Here is a 23,980-nt window from a genome sequence, read left to right as displayed (position 1 = left end):
GAAAACGTGCATTTGATGTGAAGAGTGGTCGCAGAGAGGAGGGCGTTTCCATATAGCTATGATATGCAGCTGTTGCGGATTATTGGCCTGAAGCCAAAACGTGTTTCATATTGTTTGAAATGTGTACCAAAGTTTGATATTTGTTAGAGTTGGCTTTTGTTTGAAAATATTGTTACTATAGACTTTGTTCTATGTTTGCTGTTATAAAGCTCTGACGGCGATTGGAAATATGCATGAAAATGTGAACGTGCAGACGAGAAGACAGCAGACCAACATTCTAAAGGAATCAATAACCAAACTTTTGCAAAACAGTTTCCATTAACAAATAAAGGACTTAAATGATTAAAAACGATTGTAAAATGGCATTCCTCTTATTTGAATGTGCAACTAAATCAGCAATTCTCTATGAAGAGGAAAAGATTGTTAATATGAAAAGCTGACTTCAAAATAAACCTTACTTTTATTCTTCGTTTTCTCCGTTCAAAGTACAGAGCTCCAAATACCAACCTTTGCATTCATGTAGTTCAACTTCACTTGAGCAAGTTTCCGTCAAAGTTCAATGGCCACCCATAACAAAGTTTACCTTCTAATTGGACTGGGGGCGGGCGGGCAATTCGACACTTGCTCACCCACTCTCTTTGGGTTAGTTTGTCGGGTATTCATTCAGTCATTCATTCAGTCATTCATTCAGTTCAGTTCAGTTCGCCAGGCGCATTTGCCAACAATGCGCGTAATTTACCATGGAAAACTACTAAGTAAGCTTGTTAATTAAATACGCATTACCGCGCCTGTAATTGCCTGTGACGCGCTGCTTAGCAACAACAGCAACAATTACAAGAGAAACGGCAGCTGCGGCAATAACAACAACATTCTCGGGGGCAAACTAATTGTTAAAGTCAAGTGCAAAGTTTTGACGAGAGTGAGTCACGGAGACAATCGCCCCACCTGCATTCCGATACATCATGCTCAAGAAAATAGGCAAACATAAAATTTAATTAACGGTCGACGCTCCGACCACAGACAGACAAACAAACATACTATACTCCATTTCCACACGCATGGCATATGAGTGTGAAAAACAAGATGAAGATTCGTTACGCCAACGAATAACACTGCTCTGCGTTATTAATTCTACTCTGCTACTCGTTTCGATTTAATTGAACGTCATTTGGTGTTGCTGTTTACTTAAATATTTTTCAATACTTTAGCTAATCATGTTACGTTGCTGATACTACTAAAAAAATTAACATTTAATTCAATTCCAATATTATAACAAATAAATAAATACAAGTGATTCTTAAATGCCTTGTTTCTTTATATGTATAGTAGTATAGTATGTAGACTCACGCATTATATATTCTTCATGTGGAAACATGCACAACAAAAAATAACTGGTATTCTATATTCGTAAAATCTTTCATTTAAGATTACAGGAAAGCATTTCACAGAGATAGAACCCATTTAGTAGTGCTACTTTATTTTCTTTTATGCTGTTTCCAAATTCATATTAATATTTAATTTCATAATCGAATTCAAGTCCGCAGCCAGCAGCATTTGCTCCCGGATGTTCTCAAAGTTTTTAAAATGTTTACTTCTACGACTCAATAGACTTAACATCATTTCTGAAAAATGATTTATAAATACCCCAATCAAAATGAAAAATTGCAGAATAGTACATAAGTACGCTAACTTCGGAACTTATAGGTATACCCCTGCAGCAGGACTTTTCATTTTGAAATAAGTTAAAAACATACTTAAGTCGTTCATTAATATCTGTAACATGCATCGTTCATGTGGGTGCTTAAGAATAGCTTTTGTGTGTTTTCCGGTATAAAATGTCTAAAAGTATGTGAAAAATGTCAGCCTGTACTTCTAAAGCTAAAATACCAGTTTCCATGGAAATAAACGTGGCATTATCGATTCGATTCATAATGTCAACAAGTTCCTTGAGGAATGCCAGAAAACAGAAAATAGCAAAGATTGCAATCAAATTTAGCAAATAAAACAATAATTTTTGATTAAATACTACTACTAATGAGATCAAATAAAATGTGGCCTAAAGATAATATGTATCTTTATATATTATTAGGTATACATTATAAATAATTATTTCATGTACATTCATTTATTTAATGAAATGAAAACAGATTGATATGCAGATTAGTCACCAGCATGGACCCTTCAAAACGATTTTTCGATTTTTCCGAGCAAATTTTCCAACTGCCGTTAGTTCAAAGTCAATTATTTGCTATTTCGGAAATTACTTAATACAAAATAACCCGTAATTACTGAACATAGAGTAGGAGTCTGATTGCCACAATTAATACAAAACAAATAAGTGGAGGCTCAAGCGTCTGAAGGAAATATTTTGAACGGAACAGGTCACGAACGGCTATATATTAATTATACAAATTAAAAGCTGCGGGCATTCACAAATAATGTACAAGTAGTATTCATTTCCCAATGCAGAAAATAATTTATTTAAAAAGTTAGTTCATATATAAATGTGCTGTTATCTCTATGAGCTGAAATTCTAAGTGCTTTGAAAGTATGTGAATTTATAGTCGATAGTATTAAGTAATTGAGTGTTGCGCAGTGTATTTCAAAAATCAAATACCTAATGACAAATGACACTGCAGATACAGAGTCCCCAACTCGGTACACTGATATGGCAAATGACAATTAATTAGCGCATATTTCAGTGCAAGTCGAATGGTGCGGACGAGCAGGGCAGGGCAACGGGGTCGGCTGTCATGACGGAAAACTATTTCCTTGCACAAATCATCAATCACAGTGGCGGCTGAAATAACTTTGTGTGCCGCTCTTTTCATCAGCAACAACAACAGAACACAGAACTAAGCTGGGCAAAAAGGTTAATGGGTTAAAAAATCAACTTGGTCGTCGTTGGTTTGCGGTGATGGTGACGGCAAAGGCTTCAGTGGCGTCGGCATTTTTGTCCTCGTCAGCGCCATTGTCGCTGCCATTTGACGTCGTTTATTGTTTGTTTGTTAATGCAACAAAAACAATAAAAACAAGCGCATAAAGCCAACTACAAAAACGCAGTCTAAATTATGCGCACACCACAGGTAAATGATGGTAATTTGTGGCTCGAAATGTTTCTGCAGCACGTCGAAGCCCAGGAATATATTGTTGTTGTTGTTATTGTTGTACGCTTGGCGGTTTAATAGTCAGGGCTCCTTGCGCTCCTTTGGCATGCACAAGCAACTACCAGCACGTCAGCCGCCCATTTGCGCTTGACGCTTTTTGTGAGTGCTTTATGACGTTGAATTTTATGCTAAAAATGTTGTGGCAGGCAAATCACATTGCGGTTGAATTGAAGGTGTGCACAAAACGAGTTAAGGGCGAGCCCAGACTGAAGGCCCCTAGCTTTAAGCCAACTCGAATACTGTAAACTGAACAACCAAACCTAATTTGTGTAATTATGTAAGCTGTTGCCTACTCAGCAACTAAGTTTGTCTTCCGAATTAAATTCTTTGATGGCAAAGTGGTACACAGATGATTAATTTAATATCTGAAAATTAAACTTTTAATTCTTCCGATAAAAGAAATAAGACTCTAAGAGTCCATTCCGAAACGGGGATATCTATAAAGATATTTATTCGATGTACGCAAACGACAACTGAAAACAATTTACCAAAAAATCTCTAGCTACCTCCACAATTTCTTCTTCATAATTTTTTATATTTTGTTATTTAAAATGTAAATTCATTTGCACATAACTTAGCTATAAGTATAAAAAGAGTGTAGCTGAATGAGGAAAAAGTACATAATAGAGCGGACTTCGTTCTCCCTATTACATTCATTTTACTAAACTATTCGTTATTTATAGCTGAATATACTTGAATAAAGCAACTAATAGAATAAAGTATTTTATTACCAGCTTTAATCACCTTGCCTTCATGCTGGTCTAATTTAGCTTCTCAGATGGCCAACACCTACATCATAATTCACATGGCTTCACCCCCCGCAGGTAGACCACTTTAAGAGCATCGTTGCTTAGTGTTTAAATAGTCTAGTGTTGGCTTTAAGCCGCGTTGCTCTTTTATTTACCCTTTGCCTCCGTTGTAGCTCAAACAAACTCACACCCATTCTACCCAACGCACACATGCAAAGCGCAGTCACTTCGACCTGCATGTTATTCATGGCTAAGCACACAATCACACATACATATATATACTATATATGCTCACACATGGATATGCAGGTCCATGCACACACTTCAGGAGACAAGCCAAGCTAACAATTTTCTAAACTTGCGCGCTGCGCACGTAATAAAAAAGCCAGGACAACAGCAAGGGGTGGCACAGGGTGGGGGTCCTCCATTGAGGCACTGGCGCGCGCTAAGCTCTGCTAAACATTCCCTAAATATATTTTGCAACAGCTACATATGAGATAAGCGGGCCACATGCCACGACGGCCACGTCGACGACGATGCCGGCGAGAAATAAAAGTTTTGTACGCCTGAATATTTTCGCAAACTATTCACAGTTGATTTTTCACCTGATGCTTTCCATAGCTTTGTATGTGTGTGCGGCTATGTGTGTGAGAAAAGGGGCTGAAAATATTTATCTATCTGCCTAGGTTTCAACAGCTAGATGTATCTACACTGCCTATTGACAGTAAAGTTCAGACTGTGAAACAAATTTCATCTGAAACTTGTTGGTGCTGGTGATGATGCCACCTCAATATATGTCAAATCTACCATTTAAAAGCGCTTGGCAAGTGCTGCTTTTAATAATAAGACACGAATGACATTTCATAAGATACCATTACAACTAATTAGGATTTAGTATTAAACCTTTTACAGAAATTCTTTTACTTAAAATCATAGACGAAATATAGTTCTTATGTGAACTCCCAAGGCTTACTAGGCTAGGCTAGGCTGTGAAAGCTATACTAGTTGATGTTCCTAATGAATCTTTCTTTAAAAAATATTAATCAACTTAAGACACAGTTTAACTTATAACAGCCCTAGTAAACTAACTAATTAATTGTTAATCTGCGGGAATTGTTTGTGTGGACAAATCCTTTTGTGACAAGTTGAACTCAACTACATAAATTCTGAAGCTTCAAGTGCCAAATTTTTGGGCATCTACTACATTGTCTGAACAGCGCCCAAATGTTTGTGGCTTGGCCGATTCGGTCTTATAGCACTCAAGTTAAATGCAGCTCGTTGCACTGCCTGTGAAGAGGCGCACATGTGTGTATAGGAGAGTGTTTGTGTGTGTGCCTGTGTGTGTTTGTTTTTATCTATATGCATTTTATTACATAACAAACTTTCAACTCATCTCTGTGCTTTTGCAGCTATGGTCTCCTGGGTGCCTCTGGCTGTGGCAAGACCACGCTGCTCTCTTGCATCGTCGGTCGTCGGCGTCTCAATTCGGGCGAAATTTGGGTGCTGGGTGGTCGACCGGGCTCGCGCGGATCCGGTGTGCCTGGTCCGCGAATTGGCTATATGCCACAGGTGAGTTAACGTTGAATATTTTATGCGCTTTTTATTGCTACGGTACTTGAAAAGCAGGAGCTCAACGAGAGTTCTTGACTTTAACTAAATTAAATAAACGCAATAAAATGCTGTCTCACATACACGAACAAAAAATCCAAAGCAAAGCGTAAAAGAAAACAGAGCGGTCAAAAGTTTTAAATGCTGTTGCATAAAACTTTTAATTTTCACAAAGCGCAAATAATAAATTTTCGCCCGCTCCTTTCTGTTTATTTGGTTGCTCGGAATCCCGTAACCAGTGTGGATTGTAAAGAATGTGCGCGCAGAAGTATGCAACAAATTTTTCCATAAATGCAAACTATGCGCATGCACTTGCCTGTGTGTGTGTGAGTTTGTATGTGGATTTGTTTATATTTCCCTATTCTGTGCTTCACTCCCTTATGCTCTCTTTCTCTGTGTATCCCGACAGGAAGTGGCGCTGTATGGCGAGTTTACAATGCGCGAGACTTTAATCTACTTCGGCCTGATTGCCCACATGTCCCGCAGCGACATTGAGGATCGGACCGAATTCCTGTTGAAATTGCTCAATATGCCAAATGGTTCGAAATTCGTCAAGAACCTCAGTGGTGGCCAGCAGCGACGCATGAGCTTGGCTGTCGCACTGCTCCATGAGCCGGAGCTTCTGATACTTGATGAGCCAACTGTGGGCGTGGATCCGGTACTGCGACAAAGGTGCGTGTATCCACAGCATTAGGACATATTTGTCAGCGACGCAACACCACTAAAACGGTCCATTAACTCTTTGCCTTTTTCCATTTACATTCACAGCATTTGGGATCATTTGGTCAAAATTACGAATGACAGTCACACAACTGTGATAATCACCACGCATTACATAGAGGAATGTGCACAGGCCCATGTGGTAAGTTCTACATATGGAAACTGAAAATTAGTCAACAATGTTGTGCACAAAGCATCAGTGCCGACATTTGCAATTCACTTCTTTTCATTAATTGCTAAATATTTTTCGCTTAAAAACTTTGCACAAAATTCATCAACCTTTATAAATAAGTCTCGAATATAATGTTGGTTCCATTACAACTAATTGGTAGCTTAAATTCAAAAACTAGCAAAAGCTTACTTGAAAAATACTTGTAGCATAGATTTGAGTGCAAATTAAGTTTACTCAAACACCTGTATTATCTCTCTTAAAACCTCCATTTACGGGCCACTTCATTGCTAACTACGTATAAACGTAGCTGTTTGTGCTATATAGTAGTGGTTTGGAACTTGTCTTAAATTGCGAAAATGCAGCGCTATTGTATTTCGTAAAGAGAATTGAATATAATCATCTTAAAATTCTGGTATATTCTTTAACAACCGAATAAGTCTGTCGTAGGCAGACTTTGATTCTGATTCTGTTGAGATGGCAGTCAACCGTGTATCCCATTGTCTATCATTGTTTGCCTGTAATTTATTGTCACAGTTTGCACGTCTATTTGCAATATGTGGCGTATGAGTAATAATATAGGTAGACACATGTGCGTGCACATACACACAGACGCTTAGGTGAAAGTTCAGCTAACATACAGCACCATGGGACCATAAGTCCCTACTCCATGCGCCGGCGCGCTTATCGGCTCAAGTGTGCGCTGTCAACACGCGGCGGTAAGTGCTTCCTCCGAGCCAAGCTGCAAAGACAGCCCAAGCAGCTAGGGCCACCAGACTGACACAATGCGCTACGGCAAATTTGTATCCTGCGCGCGCTTGCAGCAAATCTGTGTCCAGCGTCATTCAGTCGGCGAAGAGGATGAAAAAGAAATAGCATATTACTGCCGGGGTGTCTGTCTCTATATACATATATTCCATCCGTCCGTCTGTTGACCTATGGCTCTGGCACGATTTACGAGGCATTTCCGAGCGAGACACATTGCAAAATTTACTTCAGTTTCAGATTTATTTATGTATGTTGGCAACGGGAACGCACAAATCTCGGGGACAATAATCAACACGCGCTCTATGAGCATCTGTAAGTGTGTGCGAGTGTGCACATGTGAGTGTGTGTGTTTGTGTGTGGGCTGGCCATTTAATGCCCTTGCTTGAATGACCAATGCGTGGTGCAAACAATGAACTGCGCCCAAAAGGAGGGGGACCAGAAAAAATATGAAAAAGAAATCCACAAAAATAAAGCGTGACAAAGCACAGACAAACAAACATGCGTCGCTATGGACAGTTACAGATAGATGGACTGATAGAACGACGACAGATACTCAAGCGACACGCACGGGATGTACACAAGCATACAAACACACGACCATACAGACATATACTCGTTGTAGCTATGTACATATCTCTAAAAACATAAAACAAACAACTCCGCACGAAACACATATGGACTTACACGCTAAGGGAACAAAGGACAGCCACACACAAACTGCTCTAAGGCTTGAGTCCATATATCACTGCAGTGCCGACGTTTGAAAATAAGCCAAAGCAGGAAATAATATTTAAAAAACAAAAAATAAGAGGAATCAGATCAGCTTGTTGTATACAAATATAATTAACTGAATAGCTTCGCTGCAGCCCAACAGAATTTTTCGATCAAAAGAAGGGAATGCAATGAATACAAAGATTTTCAATTTCCTCGTAACTTTCCTTCATATTTTATCAGATCGTTCAATAATTTTTTAAAATATTCTGTCTACATTTTATTTGTTCGACGTTACAATTTTTGCAAATTATAATTATTGTGTTAATTAGTTAGTGTTTTTAAACTCATTAATTAAAACAATTAAAGCCTGTAAATGAAAAAATAAATAACGAAAATATATATTTTCCGAGCAATAGTACTTATGCTATATGTGTCCGTTTTTCTAAGCTAAACAAATTTAAAACAGTTTTATAAAGAAAGAAACATTATATAAAGAAACCTTAAATTTATCCTGTAATTGACTTTTGCTTTTTGAAGAATGAAATAAAAATTAAACAACATTTAGGCGTGGTATCAATGTTATTGATGTTAATAGAACTATATACACTTCATATAGAGCTCAAACGCCTGAAAGAAATGCTCTAAAATTATGAAACATAAAAATTATTGATCGATGGACACACACTCTCAGAACAAAGCCGTATTTGATGTTATGTCGGGAAATTACTTAAACACGAGTATCCGGTTTAAAATTGGTGCAAGTACAAGACTTGCAGATATACTTGACCATGCCATATTATTTATAAATGCCTTCACTCCGTCCAAAGCTACCAATCCTACTTCTAATACATACAAGTAGAGTAGCTTTCCAATTTTAACAATTTTAATTAACGGCCAACAAGCTTTTTGCACTGCAGTTTATTTCGACAGCGTTGCTCTACGAAATACTAAATATTACAACGGCCTTAAATTTATGGTACATACATATGTATTCAATTTTATATTATATGTATATATTATATTATATTTTAAGTGTAAGAAAGCTCGAAATAATAGCCTGTGCTGGAGCATTTGGGCGCTGGAAAATTGTTCACTTTTACTCAAAAGGGCAAAAAAAAAAACCAAAAAATTTGTGGATAACGTGAAAAGTAATTTGAAACACACACATGATAGCTATTATTTTTTTGGCTTCTACAAAATCAATTACGTTACGTACAGGACTTAAATAAGACATTCCAATATTATTGTGATTTTATGGATCACTGTGAAAGTTGCTGTAAAAGATCTAAGCAGCTCGTCAACTTTTAATTTCACAAAGCTTTGGAGTTTAACGTCAGCTTAACACTGCTCTTAAAGCTAACTCCAATGTCCTTTCGATTTGAGCTCAATTCGACAATCTGCACCCCACAGATGCTTCGAAAAGGGTCATTCCAAACGCATATACGTACGACCACATGCTGCGACAGTTTAATGGACACACAGCGGGAACCATTCCACATCTTCCCCCATTGACATGCCCAGCCACGTTCTGGGCCATCGCACCCTTGTCAAATGGCTGCCGCGCACTCATTGCGGTAAAGAGTTATGGCCAATAAACAAAATCACTGTCAGCAATAGAAAATACGTTGTTGGTTGTTGGTGTTATTATTGTAGACTGATCTCCTCCCACCGCAAAGCCGGTCGCTTCCTGTCATATAAAATAAAAAACAATTCAGTACCTAAAACAATGAACAAAGTTAGGAGCAGTCCGCAAAGTCAGTTAATAATCCAAGCAGCCGCTGAATTGCAAACACAATCGGAATTGTTATCCGCCCAAAATTTATGGCTTTATGAATGCAGAACCTTCCCCGGATATGCAGATCATAAAAAGTGGTCCGGCTTCTACGAGTATGTGTGTGGAAATGTGAGCATTCAAAACCAAATCCCAAAACAGCAAAGTGCTGTATTGCCAGTTTTGTCTGACGCTTGTTTTGATTGTCCATTGACTTTGGTGGTGGTGTTTAATTGCTATCATTGAACACGTGTTAGATGTTGAAATATAAATACACATACATGCATACACAGACAACATAAACAACAACAACAACAACAACAGCGACAACAACAAGATAGGCAAAAACAGCTTTTGAGAGAGCGTTTGAGCTGATGCCTCAGCATCGGCAGCAAATTCCCTTCCCAGCTTTGCTACTTTTGTGAGGCACGTTTTTCTTTTCTTTTCTCATCTCCTGCTACTAACGCATTGACTAGCCAGTAGTATGTCCATACATACATTTTATACCTACATACTTGTAACTACGTGCATAAGAATACGGGCCGGAGTGCGTTGACTGAACTTTTAAAAATGTCGCGATTTATCAAATAGTACTTCTTCCCATTTCAATTTTATTGATCGCCAGCAAGTTGTATAAGATGTCGCAAGAATTTTGTCTCCATATCATAATTGGGCTACTTATAAAGAAATATATCTGTTACAAAGATCGATAGACTATACAATTGACACCTAAGATGTAGGAGAGCACCCCATTTAGAAAACCAAAACCATTCATCTGGTCTTCATCAAATCACTTTAAATATCCTTATCTGATGTAGCAATGGCTCTTATAATCGTTCTATTTGACATTTTTATACCCTGTACCCAAAGGGTACAAGGGTATATTAGTTTAGTGCGAGTGCACATGGAACACACAGAAGGAGGCTTGGTAGACCCCACAAAGTATATATATTCTTGATCAGCACGACAAGCCGAGTCGATATAGCCATGTCCGTCTGTCCGTCTGTCTGTCCGTCTGTCTGTCCGTCTGTCCGTCTGTCTGTCTGTATGAACGCAAGGATCTCCGAAAGTATAATAGCTAGAATAACCAAACTTGGTACACAGATTCACCTGAGACCGAGAAAGGACGAGTTTGTTCATTTTTTCTGATCCACCCCCCCACTCCCCCCCTATTACCGATTTTCTATAACTCCCGTAATTCTTGGAATTTTGAACTAAAATTTGGTAGTTACATTAGATTAGTAATTATATAACCGTATACCAAGTCTCATTATGATAGAATGATCGGAAAGAAAGTTATAGCCATATAACCAGGCTCAATGCACACATACATACATATGTACAAGTACACAAACACGCATAGACACGATTCTGATGTAATTGTAAATGTATGTATGCATGCATGGAATATTTTATATTTAATTAGTTAATATTTAGTTAATTAATTAAATTAATTTAGTTAATTAATTTAATTAAATTAATTAATTAATTTAATTACTTTTTTGTGGGGTGGTACAGGGTATTTAAGAGTTGAGCCTGCTCGACTTTAGCATTCCTTTCTTGTTTAAAAATAGCCATTAAAATAATTTCAAATAACTTAAGCCCAGTGATCAGTCTGCGCTAAAACGCTCCTCCTTTTTCTAACACTTGGCAACAAGGCAAATATTTTTGAGGAAGAAGAATCATAATTCATAAATTAGCCTAATAAATAAATTTGATTATTATTTTTACAAACTGCAATACAAGTATGTACAATATGTTAACGTTATCAGTCGACAAAGAAAACAATAAGCCACTTCTTTTAAAAAATTTTAAAAAGTCTTCTGTTTTTTAAAAGTTCTAGATAGAAATAGACTTTGTTAAAAAATTAATGACAAGCCGAGTCGATATAGCCATGTCCGCCTGACCGTCTATCTGTCTGTCTGTCTGTCTATATGAACGCAAGGATCTGAGAAATTATAAGAGCTAGAATAACCATATTTGGTATACAGATTCTCCTGAGCCCGAGAAAGGACGAGTTTGTTCATTTTTTCCGATGCACCCCCCCCCCCCCCCACTCCACCCCGTAATTCTTGCAATTATTAACTAAAATTTGGTAGTCACACCCAGATAGTGATTATATGTCCGTATACCAAGTTTCATTATGGTAGGTTAATTACAAAGGTTATATATATAGGAAGTTATAGCCATATAACCAAGCCCAAGCGGTGTCCGCACCTGTATTTGTTGCTGCTTTGACATAATTATACTTGTATATTGCATACATACATATGTACAAGTACACAAACGCGCATAGACACGATTCTGATGTAAATGTATCTATACGTATATGGAATATTTTATATTTAACTTAATGAATTATTTAAATTAATTTAATTTTTTTAATAATTTTTTTTGTGGGGTGGTACGGGGTATTAAAGAGTTGAGCCTGCTCGACTTTAGCATTCCTTTCTTGTTTAATTTTCTTAATTATTTTTATTTTCTATAATTATTGTAAACATATGTACAGAGTCGGGACATCCGAATTTATGGTTTTTACTTGTATTATTTTATTTTTATATATATTTTTTTTGAGTGTTAGAGATATAAATAATGAAAAGTCGAATCGCCTGTCTATTTCAATATCTGGACCTAGCACATAGTAGCTGTAATAGAAACAGAATGATTTACAAATACTTTCGGTTTCTTAAACATGTTTATTTTTAAAGATACTGGGAATAAATTACACAGTTAGAAAATTGTTATCTAATGAAAGACTTACTTTTCTTCTTACATCCATTAACTCTTTTTAAGTTCATTAACTAAACCATATAACTGCTGCATATATTTAAGCCATACTAGAAATAATGAATAGTTTCTCTTTGTAGAATTATAGCAATAAAAATATGCCATATTTAGTTTCTACTGTACATACTATCCACTTGTACATACATCTCTCTTTTTTGCCAATTCTGCACGTCACTCGACAAGTCTCACAGAAGTTTATGTAGCATGCCGCCGCTCGAAAAACGATGCAGAAGAAAAACTGTCAAGTTGGGGTAAAAAAAATTTGTTCCACATTGCCGGTCTTACTCGCCTCAACGTTGTCCAGTGCTTCGGGCTTCCATTTTTTGCTGGCTCAGCACAAAGTCTTATGGAAAAAAACAGAAACAACAACAGTACGCGCCACGTCGCTTAGTCTGCTTATAGATGCTAACTATGGATGCTAAAATATTTGAGCGCTCATAAATTCTACTTTACACATGCTCTTTGGTCCTTGTGCCACTTGATTGAGTGAGACACTTCAATTGACACCTACAAGGCCCTTCATCCTCGCCCACTCCCGATCAGAGCAGATTTTAAATTATTATAGCATGTTGTGCAATTTATAAGCTGAAAACGCATTTAATCGTGGCAATGCTCATAAAAATTATATGCTTTGCCGCTGGCGCTAACGAATTAAAGAATAGCGGAAATGGGAAAAAAAAATGGTTGTAAGTTCTACTGCTGCACTTAAACAAAGGCAAGTGTTCAGAATAAGCATAAAATGCATTTACGAGTTCTGTTTGCCGGAATACTTAATCCTCTTGTTATTCTTCTTGTCGCTACCTCAGGCGAAATTGCTGAAATCGCGCAAAAAAAAGTTCATTCTTTTCGGGTTTCTATACCTTTCCCGTGAAGGGTGTACGGAAAGAACCAAGTATTGTAGATAAACATATTATCAGCATAAGCAGCGAAAATTTACAAAAAATAATCTTTATTCAAAGAACATAACATTTTTAGAATGATGTTAAAAAGTCTGATGTATGTATTAATGTTTATTATTCGTTGACTATAATACTGAAATTATTTGCAAATATTTATTTAGGTACACAGGTACTAACCTGTGGCGTGGCAGATATACAATGTTTAAAATATTTCCACAGGCAAACTTCAGCGCCTTTCTTTTATAGCTTCTTACTTAACCAGCAGCTACAATCTGTTCTTACATATAAGTGTATTACTTATATGCTAGCCTAACGTCCCGTTCTAAGTGTTAGTTTATGTATATTACCTAGCTGCCACTAATAAATATGTATAATGTGCTGCGAAATATACACGCCTCTACCTTTTAAAAGAGGCTCTATCAAAATAAAGTTAAAAATAAAATAATAGCTCAGCTAATGTATAATGTAATAAAAAAATTGATTACTTAGTGCTGTTCTTAGTATTTAACAAAGACATTGATTCCACCTGATTCCACTGACAAAAAGACAGATATGGCTTTACCTTTATACGAAATGGAAAACCAATTAGGCAAAGTTCAGAAATGACACAAGGGATCTTTATCTTCGATAAATGTCATTAATTTTATAACAGATATAAAACCCTTTCATTTTAGAACTATAGGAGTCCATTTAATTCAAAAAAATATCAATCGAAACATTTTATAATCTTACTTAAGCAGCGATTTCAAATATGTATTTAAAATTATCTCAAGAAATGAGAAGAAATGAGCGAGTTGTTAAGTACACTAAGTTCTACGACACAGCTTCGTTAAGTTGTATGGGGAAGTATACAAGTACCTTGAAAGCTTTTCGTCATAAGAAATATGCTCTACGCCATGCTAATGAATATTCCTTCCAGTTGACTTTAATCGATAAACAGCAATTAAAATAGTTATGAATACAGCATCCAGAAATAATATAGCTCAAAAATTGTACAGGAGTAAACCACAAATAAATATTGAAGTATTATATATTCGCTCGACTTAATTATTGATGCTGGCGAACGATTTTATGCTTACCATTAAGTCGTGTGCTTTCTATTTATTTTTCAACCTGTTCGCTTTAATCCATATACTTATATTCGTATGTCGAATTTTTCCCCATGCACATAAAAGGAATACTTGAAAAACTTTAATGCTACGCCATAATAATAAAAAGGCAATGGCTTTAAGCTACGTACATACATACGTGTAATATGAATTGTTAATATTTTTATGCGCAATATTTTTGCAGTGCAGCGGGCAAAAGCTTAATGCATATAATAGCGCAGAATATGCGATGCCACATTAAAACGCCAATCAAAGCGAATATGACCCGTCAGCTTATACCGACATACTCGTACACAAATATAAATATAAATGTATCTGAATTTGCTTGTGAAAGTTTGGCTGAGTAGTTTTCAACGCCACTGCTATTTGTCAATCCAATTGTTCTGGCCTCATGTTAATTCCAACAGACAGGGCCCAGCGCCACATCTGATGTTGTTTTTTTTTTTTTATTTTTATTTTTTATTTTTTGTCTTTGCTGTTGGCATTCATCAGCTTTCGGCAGAAGCAGCAGAAACAGCAGCAATTATGTGACTGTCCATTTGCATTTTTGGCTTGGCTTTTTACTATTAAAAGGCAACATGCGGAAAATTACGCGACAAAGGAAATATATAGGAGACAAAATCAACTAATAAAAGCAAACGAAACCAGAGAAAAACCAAAAAAAAAAAAAAAAAAAAAAAAAAAAAAAAAAAAAAAAAAAAATAGTAGAGCTGTATGCTTGCCCTGGCAGAACGAGTGCCGCTGCTGGGCGAAAAAAGTAACAATATATCCATCACATAATGTTACGGTCCCTGATTTCATTTATTAGAGCAGAAAGTGCTGCATCCAACTGAGAGTACAACAGAGACTTTCTGACAGACAGGCATAGAGACTGTAAGACAAAATACAGACGGACGTTTGAAAAACTCTGTATATGAGTATAGTATGTAGGGGCTGCTGCTGTTCCTGCTCCTAGAAAGAAAGAGGCGCCTTTGTGTGTGTGTATGTGTGGCCACGGGACGTATGCGCGATTTTTGTTCCAGTGCTGGTAGCCAACGATTTCCCACGAGCAAAAGCATTAAATTTAGGGAGCACTGTCTGTCAAAAAAGTGAAGCGTTGCACTGAGCTAGACACACACATACACTCACGTACACCCACAGAAACACACATCCTTACATGGTTCAAGCCACACTCCCCCACCTACACACTCATGCGCTTGGGCAAGCAGATAGAGGAACCACAACACAAAATGGCGCTCGTCGGGTTAGTTGACCTCAAAGTTCTGCAAGTGTTTAGGTGGGAGGAATCAGTCAGTGATGGGTAATAATGACACCATTGCAGGCGTTGATGTTGTGTCATAATGTGCTTGGCTTTGATGTGGGTCCTTCTGTCTGCCTGTCTGCCTGTCTGTCTGTCGCCTGCCTGCCTGCCCGGCTGGCTTGCTGAAGCCTGTGAAGTTCAAGTTTTTGTGCTGAACCAGACAGCTGACGTTTTATGTAGGTGTGTTGTGCTAATGTTTGTGCTAATAAAGGACATGCAGGAAATGCCTGAGTAAGTGCGCAGACAATGGATAATTTGTGCGAATAGTGCTGATAAAAGCAAAGGAAATAACGCAAAACATTTGAGAGACAGAAAAAATGTGCTACTTATAAAAAAATAGTACTTTACAGAAAGTACACATTAAGCGAACGACAAATGATGGTTCCAACTCATTAAGTGAAGCAATCAGAATCTGAAATGGATAGCTTGGAAGTAGGACAATTGTTTATGAAAATATTAAGTTTCTTCAGTTGTCCATTTTTGTATGCTCTTCAGTGGACACTTTTTGAACGACAGTAATTAACTTTCAATATGCATTTATAATACAAATGACAATGCCTTAACAAATGGCAAAGAAAAGATATCAACCAGCTCTCAATTTACCGAAACACAGCAAAAACAAAAATAGACTTTCTGCTTAAATATTGCTAATAATGCGGTAGCAATTTTGAATTACCAGAATTGTTTTTAGAACTCTGTCATTGCCTCAATTATATTGAATAAAAAGTATGTAATAATATAATAATGATTTGGATTTGGACACTTTTCGAACGACAGTAATTAACTTTCAATATGCATTTATGATACAAATGACAATGCCTTAACAAATGGCAAAGAAAAGATATCAACCAGCTCTCAATTTACCGAAACACAGCAAAAACAAAAAAAAACTTTCTGCTTAAATATTGCTAATAATGCAGTAGCAATTTCGAACTACCAGAATTGTTTTTAGAACTCTACCATTGCCTCAATTATATTGAATCAAAAGTATGTAATAATATAATAATGATTTATCAGAAAAATTAGTGTAGTATAATTTAGTTTAAAAACAGTTTTAGAGTTAACAAAACTTGTTCACCATATCTGTGCCATTAGTATCTATATGATTCTAGTATTCTAGCAACGAACAATCGTCCGATCATTATCAAGTCAGATGAAAGAAAGAGACTGACAGACTATGAAAATAAATAATAATTATTTTGTGTGCAAAAAATCTCAATTTCCTATATGAATTAGTAAATGCTTTTCTTGCTCATGCCATATAGCTGAAAAACAGTGTGGCTTTCTTGTTAATGCGTATTTTGTTAAACACCGAGCACATTTGGTTCTTAATCTAGAACACGCGCAGCAGATTGGTGGCTTGAACCGTCCTTTTGAAAATCACGGTCTCAAATTTTAGCTGAATTCGGCAAATTTAGCAATCTCTGCTGCAAAAGAAAATAAATATTTCATCACTAGCTAATCCGACTCGAATATGTAATTTTTTCTATGGGCAATACCATACCAGCAATTCCTTGAATAAATGAAGCCGATGAATTGCGATTCATTAAACTAAGCACCTCTAGCTGCATGGCTCCTTCAACTTGAACATTTTTTGGTTTCTTATATCATGTGAATTTTTTCAATTTCCGGTTCTTAATGCACCCACACTTGAATACAAGCAGACACGCACTTGTGCAAAAATTTATAGCATACGCATGGGCGCATACGAAAATGTTGCCATTTTGCGTTCAGCAACCATTTCGGCAATACGAGTAAAAGAATGAAATAGGATTTGCAATCCATACATAGTTCAGGCTGCCGTCAATAAAAATGCAATTGCCAGTTTCGCGCGAGCATCGGGAACTTTTTTAATTTATTTTCGTATTGATATTCAATTTAGAGCTTAATTGGCTTTGCACACAGACAAAACTTGAGCAGCAGCAGCAACAAGAACCATTCGAAGCCAAATTAATCAAGATGAGCCGCCGGCAGAGCCAAACTGTAGGAAATGACCGATTTCCGAGAATATAGACAAAAATCGAGCCGCAGCAAAATGAAGCGCGAAAACTTTTTGGCCTATTTGGTACGAGTAGAGTACATTCTTTAGTCGGTCGGCCAGTCACTTATGTGCATGTCTAATGAAGCCGTCAACGCTAGTCGCCCAAATGAAGGCGTACTTGTAAATGGCGTAGAATTGATGAACAAGCAAAGCCTAAAGAGCAACGACGGTGATAGCGATGACGACGACGATGAAGACATCGTTGAACAAGTTTTGTGAAAGCAAAAAGTTTTTGGCATAGACGCTTAATATGTTGTTCGGCATGCCTGGTCATGTGCTTTGGCACAGAAATCAATTAAGTTAATTTCCGCACGTTTCTGCAGCAAAGCCGGAGTCGAAGGCAGCGACAAGGGATTAGACAATGTTGGGCTAAACTGATAGACAAAACAATGAAGTCAGAGAGAAGTTTAGCTTTTGGGGGGCAATGACGGCAAGAACAGTCAATAAAACTTTGCGACGACATCGATGGCGCTTGCGACATGGCCGACAAAACCGGATGTGCATAATTTTGTCCGTTGACCAAAAAGCGCAAACTTTTGCACAATGTTTGTGTAAGCACAAGTCGAAGGCGAAGTGGAAGTTGAAGTCTAACGAAACTTTCAGCAGCTATCTAATAGAAAGTGTATTGTATGTACCCATCATCAAAGTCAAAAGTTTAATTGACTTGCTGACACTTTCTTCGCGCACGCACGCACGCACTTCAAATCAATTTCAACAACATAATAAATACGAGTTACATGCAATCTAATCCTTTCCACTCTGTACCTTTCAGATTGGTTTGCTGCGTGGCGGCAAAATGCTTGCCGAGGAATCTCCGCACTTTTTGCGTCAGCAATACAATGCAGACTCCCTCGAGGATGTATTCCTGAAACTTTCCGTTATGCAAAATATGGGCAAAAGGCGTCGCAGTTCGATTGCCCAAGAGATTGTTGAGCAAGTCACTGTGCCGGCCATTTCAAACCCTGCTCTGGACATCTCCGACGAACAGCACGCTGCCGAGATCTCAGGTGAATTTGGTGATAACATCTCTATGTCTTCGGCTGCCCGTGATCCGATAACCACCACCGCACCCGCAGCACCACCGTTGCCACCAGCAGACGAAACACCCACATCGTTCTGGTATAACTTGCAAGTCATGCAGAAGCATCATTTGCACGCGCTCATCTGGAAAAACTTTCTATGGATGATGCGAAATGTGGGGTAAGTTTTTTTTCGAAGATATTGAAAAAAAGTTGCGAACCTATCTTTTTCCTTAATGAATACCGATTGTGTGTGCAAGACGCAATTAGAAAGTGATTTTGGGAGATTTGGCTCGTACATCGTGTAAATGCGTAAATGTATGGGAGATACTTGTATATATTTTTAAAACAATATTTACTTTACATTTGGCATCTAATATGAAAAAAGAAATTTTAATAAATCTATTGTTGCTTACTATTATTAACTGATGTTGCCAAAAACAGGTGTCATCCCAAATTGATTGACTTCAAATACACTTGCATAAAGACAAGAAATTAATGCAAATAATGTTTTATTTAATTCGAAAGTAAAAATGCAGTTGGTGTTTGTAGTAGCCAACAAAAGCCAATTAATTGATTTGTATTTCGTTGTAAGACAAGTCTTTGTAAAAACAAGAACAACTTACAACAATTCACTAATATGTACTTGTTACTTGATTCTTTTCCATTTTAGCATCATGTTGTTCATAGTTGGTCTGCCTGTGGTACAAATATTGCTTTTCTGCTATGCAATCGGTCATGACCCAACCGGCCTAAAAATTGCCGTGTCCAATCACGAGATGTCCAAGGAAATGGTCGAGGAACAGTTCTGTCCAGTGGCCAGAGGATGTCATCAGAGCATGCTGAGCTGTCGTTATATCGATATGCTGGTCAGGAACAAGAGTATGGTTGTGGTAAGTGCAGTATTGGCCATAGTTGCATAATGTAAATTACTTACACCGTCATTGGCTGTTCAGGCCTGCCAAACGGGATGCCGTTCTAAATTGTGGGGCATGGTGTGAGCTTACAACGCCCATTGATGCTGTCTATTCAAGGCCGTACGCCCAGCTGGCCAGCTGGCCGACTGGCCAACTGGGCACCTAGTCTGTCAGTTTTGACCCTGCAAGGCATTCGTGTAATTTATTTCAATTTGTGTGGACAGCAGTCGGAAAAGGGGAGGGATGTGTGCCAGCTACATAGTTGTGCCTTCTCTTCAATCTACTGCTCGCACACACACGCGTGAAGGCATTGCTTGCTCATGCTCCTGCTCCACAAATCTAAATCACACATGCACACACACATATAGATACATACACACACACACACACACACACCCTTCTCTTTATCGACTTGGCTTTGTCTTTGGCTGTTGGCGAACACAAATTACAGCTGCTTATCTATCGTCCAAAATACCAGAAACGCATCATGGAACATGGTGATGGGTGGGCGGGGGTTAACCGAGCAGGGCCGAGCAGGAGCTACGGTCGAGATCATCAATAAATTTACTTGCTTTCGGACTAAAAATAGTTGAAAGATGCACAGTTTGCCGGATGTTGTTGCCAGTGGACCCTCGTGGCAATTTATTGCAAATTACGCTTCAAAAACAAAAGCCTCTTGTGTTGGCTAATTTGGTCAGCAGTTTGAGCAATGAGGTTGAGACTACGAGTTGAGACTAAAGCTCTTCGTGCTGCTGTGCCGATGTTAAATTTTCATAAATTTTCTATTAGCTCTTCTAACGACTGTAAAAAAGTAGATCAAAATAAGAGCATGAAAGTCCTTGTATTACATTTTAAAAGTGGCCACTTTTCCTAAAATAAAGTTCATTTTATGAAAGCTACTAGAATAAATTTGAATAGAAAGGAACTCATTCTTTCTCTTTGCTTGTCAATTTGAGCAGAATATTTGTCAAATGGCTGTATAAAATCGACAATATACTATATATAACTATACAAATATAGGTACGTCTATTCCACAAAATAGACTCCACCTGAAATGAACATTAGTTTTTTTTCATATTTTCTTTTGCCTTAATTATTGATAGTTTAAATGTTCATTTAATATAAATTGGCATTATGACAGATGAAAATTTCAATGACAGCTTTTGAATTATCTTTTAAACCATATTAATTAAAGACAACTTTTTGTGATAATCTGTAAATTGAGTTTATTATTTGCTAGTGGAAATCATGCCAGGCCTTAACCAGCAGCCTTGTTGTATTATTAAAATTGTTTACATTGTTTCATTTGAACTTTGTGCAACGAATACAATAACAATTAAATATTGAATAACACGAGGCATATCTCAACAGTCAAATGAGTAACAACAAGAAGGTGAAACTTGTATTTTCAATAATGGTAGAAAAACAGCTGAACTTTCCCAACCAAATACGAGGCCACCACCGTTGCTCCATTGTCCTTAATTTGTGTAAATGTAAAATAAGATACAAAAAAAAAGAAAAAAGAGCAAAAAGTACTGTGGCACGCACCCACTTGCTTATCTCCTCTGAGCTTCATCTGCCTTCATCTCTTTTTTGCTTACTGAGTTTTATTGTATCTTACCTTGGCTACTTGGTAAAGTTAATTTTGGTCAATGAACAGCATATCAACGTGGCATCAGCACGCTGCCAACTGCGAAATCCTGGAAACCTCCACTTCCACTTTACTTACTCAAATGAAGCGCTGAGGGCGACGGACTTTGAAATTTGAATTTTGTTGCCGCTTTCCGTTTCTTCGTCTTTTCTGGTCAGCTTTTCGTTGTTGTTTGTTGTTGGTTGTCGTTATTGACGCTTGGCGTTTTGGCGCTTTGGGTTTTTCTCAATAGCAGCCTTTCATTTTCTCAGTACTGCTTTTTTCCACTGACAGCAGCAACAACAGTTATGTATGTATATTTACACCGCAGGCCACAAAAACGAAAATTGAAAGAGCGAACAAGTGAAAAGCGCATCAGCTTTTGGCCTTTTGTGGCAGCTTTGATGACAGCCGTAAAAATACAAAAGCCACTACGGCAGCTTCCTTTTCCTATACTCCGAGCGAGCGTTTTGTCTTTGCCTAGATCAAACGCATATTGTAACGTCATCTTAATGATATAAAAATTGGCTTTTGTTTTTGGCCTCGACGCTACCGTTTCCCTTTGGTTTTTTATTTTGCCTAAAAAGGCTTGCGGCCGTCTTTGCTCAAAGTTTCAAAGCCTCGCCGGCGACGGCAACTTAAGCAATAGTAAAGAATGTGTTTATACAACACATGGTCGACTAAAGTATACCCTTCACGCAATTTTTGATAGCATTTAACTCAAAAACTTTCAAACAAGCTCGATTTAAAAACAGAGAAACATAAGAAATCTTCATTTCAATATTATATTATTATATAGTGTTATAACGGCTATTGCTGAAAGAAGAAAATATGTCCCAAGCAAACAGCAAATTTTTATAAATAATATTCTAAAATACTATATAAAATATTCATAAAAAGCCCATAACCCAACTGAAGGAATTGTTTCCTAAAGACTTTTATCTAAACATACATATAATTTTTCATTCTCTGAATATTTTCTGTTACGACAAAATACGTTACAGACATTATTTCACTAAAATTATCTAACCAAAAGTCAGAATCGGTTTCTATAATTGATATTCTAGAATACATTAAACATTCCTATAAAGCCCATAACTCAACTGCAAAGAATTGTTTCCTAAAAACTTTCATCTCAATCTATATAAACCAGACAAACGGTGCTTGGTATTTTTAAAGACGAATATTGTTTACCCTTACTAAGAAAATGTTTTTTGTACAACAAAGTAAGTAACAGAAATTATTTCATTAAATTTGATTTATTCATCCTCAGTTATAGTTCAGATCTTTGCGCTTTCTGCCTCAGTTGCTTTATATTTAATACTTTCTACTGTTAGCTACATACATTCGCTGGAAACGTTTGCAGGGTGCAAAACCCAGCCTATGTTGCTTACCCCAAAGCGAATTTGTTGGCGCTGCCTAAAAGGCTGCTATAATAATTTTTGGGGCAAGTCGAAAAAGGGTTCGCTTTTTAATTTATGTGCAAATTGAAAACGTATTGTGGTCAGCTTTGGGCGTTGTTTTTGCCTTTATTGTAGCTGTTAGCAGCGCTGTTTTTTGTTGTTGTTGTTGTTGTTATTCTACTGGTTGTGGTGGCTTACTTTTAATTAAAAGTTCATTAGGCGTGACAACGCTCGCGCGTTTACCGTTCTTACGGCCATCGCCGTTGTTGTGGCGTGGCACGCGCTCATTAGGCATAACCCAGAGCTTTTATGCTGCTGCTGCTGCTCGAAGTGGTTGGGCATGGCCGAGCGACAATTTTATAGGCAACTGAGCAACTTTTGAGCTTCTATGGTTGGTTAACCACAGTGCAGCAAAATTGTTGCAGTTGAATAGAGTGACTACATTGTTCGGCAGTTGCCTGCACTTTACAAGCTGCGACGTTACATAAGCGCCAGACTTGATTCATTCATTATTTAAAGGATTTAAGGTTTATCATTTTAATTAAGAAAAATACTTGCATTCATTCCAGCGCCTATTCAAGAATAAATATACGTACATATATGAGTAAAATATAGAAGAATCAAATCATATCAGCATTGAAAGCACTGTTTTGTAGAAAGTAAAATTCAATTAATACAAAACTCACGAACTGCACGTAAATACCAATCAACTTATAGTGAAAGCTTTTCGATCGATTCATTGCCACACTAGCAAATCGTTGGCCAATTTTTGCAAGCTAACATCTAAAAAACAAACTTAAATCAATATAAATATACAATGCAATGCTTGCAATATTTTTAAATGAAATAGATTAAATAGAGGTCCTTCGGATGATACTTCTTTAGTCTTCTCTTCCTGGATCTGTACAGCTACCGCCTGGTTAGTGCGTTAGGGTGACTGCCGAGGTGCTTCTCCTTGGCAACACATAAGTCCCTTTCGATATCTCTGGAGCGCATGTACCAGGGGGCATCGCATATTTTCCTGAGAATTTTCAATTGAGCAACACTTAATCTGCTTAATCTTAATTCCATATATTTGTAGCGAATATTTCTCTTTTCTAATAATAAACTGTCTTACGTTCTGTTTCTTTTGAAGATTGCCTTTTAAATATTGATGTATAGAATTGAATTTTATATAGCTATATTGAATCTATTCTTTATATACTAGTA

At 37.2% G+C, this 23,980-nt stretch overlaps 1 protein-coding gene across 3 annotated transcripts in view; it reads left to right on the top strand.

Annotated features, from left to right (window-relative positions):
* Window positions 1-23,980, top strand: part of LOC115625040 (ABC transporter G family member 20) — a 76,799-nt gene that overhangs the window by 48,385 nt on the left and 4,434 nt on the right. For all 3 annotated transcript variants that reach the window (XM_030519887.1, XM_030519886.1, XM_030519888.1), the window contains 5 exons: window positions 5,326-5,485; window positions 5,934-6,196; window positions 6,293-6,386; window positions 18,575-19,002; window positions 19,495-19,714. In XM_030519887.1, coding sequence (XP_030375747.1) covers window positions 5,326-5,485; window positions 5,934-6,196; window positions 6,293-6,386; window positions 18,575-19,002; window positions 19,495-19,714 — 1,165 coding nt within the window. The remainder of the gene's footprint in view (window positions 1-5,325; window positions 5,486-5,933; window positions 6,197-6,292; window positions 6,387-18,574; window positions 19,003-19,494; window positions 19,715-23,980) is intronic.

The sequence above is a fragment of the Scaptodrosophila lebanonensis genome, unplaced genomic scaffold (assembly GCF_003285725.1).
Source record: "Scaptodrosophila lebanonensis strain 11010-0011.00,11010-0021.00 unplaced genomic scaffold, SlebRS2 tig00000072-arrow-pilon, whole genome shotgun sequence".
NCBI classification, from domain to species: Eukaryota; Metazoa; Arthropoda; class Insecta; order Diptera; family Drosophilidae; genus Scaptodrosophila; species Scaptodrosophila lebanonensis.
Note: the sequence above shows the minus strand (reverse complement) of the source record. Positions and strands in the feature narration are given on the sequence as shown.